At 35.4% G+C, this 8,207-nt stretch overlaps 1 protein-coding gene across 1 annotated transcript; it reads left to right on the forward strand.

Annotated features, from left to right (window-relative positions):
- The first annotated feature begins 1,457 nt into the window (after positions 1 to 1,457).
- Positions 1,458 to 7,385, forward strand: LOC117316095. Its single transcript, XM_033870585.1, has 2 exons — positions 1,458 to 1,815; positions 2,827 to 7,385. The coding sequence occupies exon 2, from the start codon at positions 2,827 to 2,829 to the stop codon at positions 4,345 to 4,347; it is 1,521 nt and encodes a 506-aa protein (XP_033726476.1). The 5' UTR covers positions 1,458 to 1,815; the 3' UTR covers positions 4,348 to 7,385.
- The last annotated feature ends 822 nt before the right edge of the window (positions 7,386 to 8,207 follow it).

Consider the following 8,207-nt stretch of genomic DNA (forward strand, 5'->3'; position numbering starts at 1 on the left):
AAATATAGAGCATTTTGAAATACAACCATTTCGGTACTCACTTTAGGGTGAACTATTCTGATATATACGCTTCTGTAAATTTGTTTGCAGAAATATCACACTGATGAATTTCAGTGCGTTTGTACAGATGTAATATAGTTCCCACTAGTCATTAAACATTTGTTTAAATGCTGGTTTACTGATATATTGAATTAAAAATGCATTCCCTACACATTGATCGTTTTACTATGTCCCGACCTCAGAGCTAATTTTCAGTGAAATTCCACCACAATTACTTATTGATCCGAAGTGGTTGATTTAATTAAGCTTGAGAATAGTTTGAATGAACTTGGGGGAAAATACGTGTTGTTCTGCGTTGTTATAGCAAATGTACTGGAATACTAATTAGTCTATACGGTATCGTTTATCATTGGTATAGCTTATACTAATGATGCTTTTATGTAAATAGTTAGATACTATATAGCTTATAATATTTACTAAATATAGCACGGATAAATAAATACACAGCGAATACACGTATATACAAACTAATGTAAATGATTGTTGCAGAATATATACACTCCGGTGTTGTAGGGAATTTAATATCCGCGAAATAATTCTACCTTGGATAACCGCAAGCAATCAAGCTCCGTGGAATTTAACAATTAAACGGCGTTTTTATGGATTACTACTTAATTGTCTTACTACTCGATTACTGACATCATGAAATAATTTATACAGCTCATATATGCAGAACACTTGTAATTAAAAGAAATATTATGTTCTTAAAAGGCTAACAATGTAAACATTTTCTGGGATGTTCATCGACATCAGACCAATCAATACAATTTTCAACCTACAAAAATGTAATTCCACCTTTAAAAATTCACAGAAACATAATTCGGAGAATTGGAAAGGTGTTTTTAAAATACCAAACTCAAACTTTACAGAAAAAAATAAGAATGCATATTTTCTTAACCGTTATTTGTAAGCTTGAATGAAGGATATTTTCATTTCGGGTCTTTTCGAATGTAAAAGTATTATTGCATTGTCTATGAATGATTAGGCGATATTTGGGGACTGAAACATAATATTTTGCAGCATATGTAGCAAGCTTAATGCTGGAAAACAGTACACCATTTTAGTGCAAAATATGTAACATAACAAAATATGACGAAGAAAATATTGAGAAATGGATATGCCATTATTTATCTAATAGTCAAAACTCGTTATGTCGAAGAAAATGGAGCAATGAAAAACAACGAGATATTCGGAGTATTCGAGGTAAGCGAGTATATTTTTACGTATCATTTGTACCGTCTGAATGTTCGCTTCAGAGTAAGTGAGGTTACAGTTAGAGGTAACAAGAATGGCTTCCTATTCATATAACGTCAAAAATGAGTTTGTAGATCTAATCGAGAATGGAATGAATGTGTTGCATCAATGAAATACAGTAGTTTGGGTTTATTCAATCACATTATGCACATTTTAGCCCCCATTTATATAAGGGGAGTGGGGGTGGAGTGGAGGGTTAAATTATCCTCCCGTTACGATAGCTTGCAGTGGCGATGCCTTGCAGGTATTTGCAGACACGCCACCCATTGGATACTTGTCCTGGCTAATACACAATGTACACTCATCCCCTGACGACATAGACACTCAATCAAGGAAATAAACAATAACGACGCAAACGACCCGCGACCAACAAATTTGTAATTTGAAACGCATGTGTATGTTCAGGCTCGACCAAACAAACTGACATACCTCTAGTCTGTTTCTGTGGCTGGCAGGTGTATTCCTTCTCTCCATCAGCAGCTTTGTAAAATAACTAACAAGGTAAGTTTCCTTTTTTTAGCTTTGATATCTTCGATGATATAATTTTTTCATATGATTAGTAAATGAAATTAATGTATTTTGTTTGTTTTTTGCTTATGTGTTTTAACTTTAACATTGAATAGTCATTTTCATTCATATACATAATTTTACATTTGATAAAAGTCCGAAATAAATTGACATTGTTAGTTGTCAAAGGGAAAACTACTAATTTATGATTGTTTCTATATTCAGTCATATCGGTATACACTACAGAATTAACTACATTTAATACGGTTAAGCACACTCGACCTCTCATTACCATTCCCGTCGTTGCTAGTGATATATGACACATCCCGCGTGTCAAACTGGTTGATGGCATATGTCAATTTCGAAGAACTATGGTATTTGACTTAGTCTGTAAATAAAACCTGCCGATCAATATTTGATAAAATCCTTTAGGCGAGCACAAACAATAATTATCATGTTTATCATTTATTTTGAGTACAAGGACACAGTGTATCGAGACCTTACAATATCAACGTTTAAAACATGTTTTTTACTTAGGACTCTGCTATTATTTTGTAGGTCTTTTTTATTTTCCTGGTTTTTCCACACACCCCGCCCCTAACCGCAATTACATATCTTCAGCTGTAGGTTGCTGTGCAAGTAATAATTATTCGGTCTATATCCTTCTTTATTTAAAGAGATGATATGTGTACATTTTATGAACCATCACGACCTTTTTACCATTGAGCTGCCCAATCTTTATATTTTGCTATTTTAAAATTACACCATGCAGAGTATAGCTTTCTCTAGCGCCTTAGTAATTTCGAAGAACACGATCTTCATGTCAAATACCCATAGGAAGCTCCATTTCTGTCACGCGCAGATGAATGTCCAAATCCCGAGGAATAGGTTTTACATTGTTACATTCAATTTAAACAAATGTCTTGTGGTATTGTGGAGGTCGATTAGAATCACACAATTGTACCTAAAACTAGATTCTCATTACAACTGCATTGTATTTGACAGATGACCAATACTACAGATATCACAATACCGCTAACGGAGAATGTAACAATTCCAATGAATTCTTCCATAATTACAACGACGTTCGGAGATACCTCGCCAATGTGGGTAACAAACGATCCTTTGACAACGGAAAGTTATGTTTCAACTGTTATGGACTTTACCATGACTACTTGGAATACAACAATGTGGACCAACGCGACCACCGCGGGACCGATGCCAGACCCAAGTAAATGCCTTCATTTCGTCCCTGATGCTGTACTAAATATCGTCAACGATAAGGTCCTCAACGATGTTCTGATCCCATCCTTAATCCTGACAATTATGATGTTTGTGATCGGTGTCCCTGGGAATCTTATCGTTTTCTATGTATACTGGAGAAGGTGGCGCAAAACAACATCACGTCTGTTCATCATGGCGTTGGCTGCGTTTGACCTTTGTAACTGTGTTTCAATGGCATTTGAAATTGATATAATATTGAACGTCGTACAATATGATCATCCATCCCGTTGCAAATTTGCCCGGATGTTCACGTTTCTGATGAACAATGCTTCTTCCTTCACTTTGCTGGTTATTGCGATTGATAGATTTATGAGGATTTGCCGTCCTCTGAAGCCGGCAATGATCAACGTACAGGCCAAAGTAGCCATCGCTGTTGCCGTCGTTATGGCGGTAGTCTTTGCCTTCCCGGCAGCAGTGTTGTATGGGACTCAAACGCGAATCATGAAAACGGCATTCCCAAACGTTTGTATCAAGATGCATCTTTGTCTAATAGAGGACAGTTATACCACCTCAAAACTACCACTGATATTCACAAGTGTTTTACTGGCTGGGAATCTGGCTATTGACGTTGTTCTCATCATCTGCTATATTTGTATAGCTTACCAAGTCATCCAAAGAGGTCAGTTCAATGACGGATGTTTGTCGAAAAGTCGTCAACCTAGTATTTCGTCTACCGCCACTGACCATGATGTTTTAGAGCCAGATGCTATTTATAAACCTACGCCAATCGTCCTTGCTAGACAGGGGTCTCTTGCATCTTCGGAAGTCAATGGCGGGGATGGAACTGAACCAGCCAAAGCGGACGGAAGTAAACTAGCAAGGAATATCAACGGAAGCACGTCACGTTCTGTCGGAGGGGGAAGTATCAATTCCAAACCGTCGGCGTCATTCAAAAGATCCCAGTTCAAAAAGCAGCGATCGATGTCGACTCAGAGCATTGAAAGTAGACGAGCGCAGATGTACAAGACGACACTGATGCTTTTCCTCGTAACTCTCCTCTTCATGGTCTCTTTCATCCCTTATTGTGTGATAGTCATAATTCGATATATCCAGCCCAACTATTACGACACATTGACCACATCCGGTCAAGCTATCTTCCAGTTCTTCCTCAGGATGTATTTGCTCAGTTGCGCGTTGAATCCTGTCATTTACAGCTTCATGAGTGAACAATTCAGAAAGGAATGCGTAATGTTGTTCAGGAGAAGTGGAATCTGCAAGAAGAAACATACATTTAGCCGTTGAATGAAGTAATTTAAACTTCTATACCCGTGTAACTATTTGGAGCTATGTTAACGTTGGCATGGCATCGGGATTTGCTCGACATAATGAACTGTGTGTCTTTGGTGCCAGCACTTTATCTGATGTACAGACATGTTACTGATCGTGTTTGCTTTAATTTTTAATGACGATAATTCCCATTGTTGTACAGGTTGAAAATGTATCTACTGTTTTGTTTGCTATGTTGTTTAGTTCTGATTTATTTATATAGCCTTGATATACGTTGTTTTCTTCCTTAATTCAAATCTTCGCGCTTTGACCAATCAGTTTTAAACTATAAAATAAATTATACTTTTCTGTTTCAATGTAATTTCCTACGTATAATGTATACGTTTTTACGAAAATATAAAACAACCTGTCAAGTTTCATTGTCTGGACAGTACTAATATCATATGCGTTTCTGTGAAACATTAGCGGAAAAGTGACACTAGTGAATTTCAGTGCCTTCGTATGGATGTACACATGCGATTCTACTAATTATAAATCATCATTTTAAAATTATATTCTGGTTGAAGAGAGATATATTTAATTAAACAACGCTTGGCTATCAACGACTCTGTCTCCAATGAAATTTCACAAGTCACCCCAATAACCGCTGGAATAAACTCTTGAGAATACTATGAATGTACCTGATGAACATAAGCATACTTTTTGTTTTGAATTGTTATAACAAATGTATTGGAATACTAATCAGCCTTTATGGAATTGTTTGTCTTTGGTATAGCTAATAATATGTTTTTTATGTAAATAGTTATATACTGTATAGTTTGCAATATTTGTGAGGGATTTAATTTCGCTATATTCGTTGCTATTATATATACCTTGAACATAAGAATCAAGCCAATTGTGTTTAGTGTAGAATGATTACACAGCGACTGTACCGGAAGTTTAAAATTCAGGAAGTATTTCGGAATTTGATGACCGGAAATTTGGTCCGTGAAATAACAACTTAACTGTATTTTTGTTGAGTAATGTTAATGATCTTACTTTGTCTTCCTCATTGTTGAGATACAGTTTTAATACATGAGTTACCAGTTCACACCAGTTCTATTATACCACTTCAGTTAGAAGTAATATCTTCCCAAACCTCATCGTCGGATATCAACGGTTGATGGTACTACGCTACGCTTATCACCAGTACGTCAATAATAAAATAAAAAACCATGGAGACTTTTTAATTGGCTCCCTCAAATTTTTCTGTTGGAATTTCAGCCAACTCAGACTGAAGGTGACATATGCTTTGTAGAAGCTGCATATCGAAAAAAAAACAGTGGTGGCGAGTGATTTCGAGAACGTGTTGTTCAATTACGATACTGTGTTTAGCTTATCGACCTCTACGACTTCCTACCAACTATTTGTTTATCACAGAATCTGAACGCCTTGATCGGCTCAGCCATATTGTTACCTGCATTTTGTTTGGTACTTTTTCTCCTCTAATCCGACGAGTTCTGAAAGGGTTAGGTTGGTTATATTTGTAGAGTGACGTCATTGGAACCGAGGATTTTTCACAGAGTTGATCCACGGGTGATGAGCATAGCTTTGTGAAATCAACCGTGGGTACCGACGATGCCCAGATCTTAAGAGTCTAAGAATGTAAATACATATTAATCATATTAGACCCATTTAATACGATAAAACCACAATAATTCTCCATTATGCCTGAAAATGATGTATGTATGTATTGTATAATTTTACTGCTTTTGACTAGCTGATGCAGCGACACAGTAATGTCTAAGAGAAAAGAGTGTATAGTTGAATAAGGATTAACTTGAATATGCTATTTATCTTATGAAGTGTTGTATCATTATAAACTGCTTGGCGGTTTATTTCAAGTAGACACCGTCTTTTGTGTTATACCTCCATAACATTTAAAATATATATTGAAGTTAATCCTTAAGTGAACGAGGCCCATGAAAACCACTTATACCACGTGTAGATTCTACTATATTTTACTATTAGGACATAATGTTTATTCGCGGGAAAATGATACATAAAGGAAACACGATAACTTTAGACTGTATCCTGTTTGAGCGGAAAACAGGCGGATGTATTTTTGAATCAGACGCCTTGTTCTATGTATCCCGTTCATTACCATCAAAAGAACAGTGTGTTTTCAACACGAATATTAAATTGTAAACATAATTTAATGTTAAAATATTATACCATTATCATATTCAGTTGGATTAGTTAACTCAGTGACTAACAATTAGTAATTCTGGCTTCCAAAATTTCTAGAGTCCGAAATTATTATTACCGTCATGTTGCTATTTTTATGTTTGCCATGTTTTCTGTAGATTCTGATTTTTTGAGGGTATTGTTGTGTATATGTGTTATCTTATGATTTTCAATTTCATATCAGATTATGGTTGCATGATGAAGTAGAAATAGAAAGGGCCAAGATGGTGACTTGAAAAGTGGAAAGAGTCGTTTTTTCCCTCGCCAATGGCAAGCAGCCGGAAATTTGGAATTAGATATTGTACCTAATCTAGCTTAAAAAAAATCAATATGATTCACTCTATACCAGCACTAAGATGTGCTTGAAAATTAAAAAAAAAAATCCCAGGCTAATTGTTTTTAAAGTCAGTAAGTTTATATCTATGTCAGTGTTTGGTGATAGACCCTTACTGATATGATATTGAAATTAGCAGTTCCTGCCCACTTTTTTCTTCGCTTTGTTTTCCTATTCCAGTGTATCAATAACATACATCCAAATATAAACATGGATGTTACGATGCGTTTAATATCTTTCAAAAAGCAAGGGTCATATAAGGGCGGTGTCCAGGTGATAACAGGCAAGGTAATATGAAGAAAGTTATCGAAGGGAACACTATCCTACCAAATTGAATTTAGTTTAGGCATTGTTTGATATCTATTATGCATACATAACCACAGTAGATTATGCAGAGATATATAATGAAAGCAACTTGGGTATACAGTACAACTGAAGAATGGAAAATAATATTGTGCATACTGTGTGAATAAAATGTTTTTTTTTAATATTTGATCGTTGTTTATATTTTTTTACTTACCGTGAGATATACTACCATGTGATATCAGAGAGAGAGAGAGAGAGAGAGAGAGAGAGAGAGAGAGAGACACACACACACAGAGACAGACAGACAGACAGACAGAGACAGAGAGAGATGATATACTTCACTGTTCAAATGACCAGTAGGCGGACCACACATGCAGCAATAAAGATGCAACGCAAGATTATGTACTTTTATAAAGAGGTAGTTGATTGTTCTTGTTGAGCATACTGATATACTGTGTCAGCAGAGCTGACACACATTTCTGTGTTCGCAGGAAGGAAGCAAAGTAAGTAGGTCTGACAGATGGTCAAGAGGAGTTAAGATATACACTCTGCCTTGAAATATTGTCATTGTTTTTATTGTATACAGACCAAGCGGTGTACATATGTGTAAACAAAACGTCTGTTTGTATGTACATATCTCCTTTACACACTAAATGGTCATAATATTCAGAATTTACAAGAGTTGATAGTTTGTCATTTTGGGTTTTTACGTCCTCAGGCAAAGATAAATTTTTCACTACCCTTTTAAAATCCCTATGGTACTATTCAGACAGAATTTACGTCAATCTATGTTATATTGCTATTGTTTTAATATTTTTATAGTATTTCAATGCTGTGAATAAAAATACAAACAAATCTTTTAAAAGCGACTCTAGGCAAATTTTGATAAAGGTATTCAATTTAAAGCATTTTTCACGGAAGGAAATCTTTATGGAGAACAGTTTTGTTCAATATATTTTATGTTGATAATGTAAACAAATATGTTTTTGTATCCTTAAAAAATAAGTTC

The sequence above is a fragment of the Pecten maximus genome, chromosome 18, assembly GCF_902652985.1.
Source record: "Pecten maximus chromosome 18, xPecMax1.1, whole genome shotgun sequence".
In the NCBI taxonomy this organism is placed as follows: domain Eukaryota; kingdom Metazoa; phylum Mollusca; class Bivalvia; order Pectinida; family Pectinidae; genus Pecten; species Pecten maximus.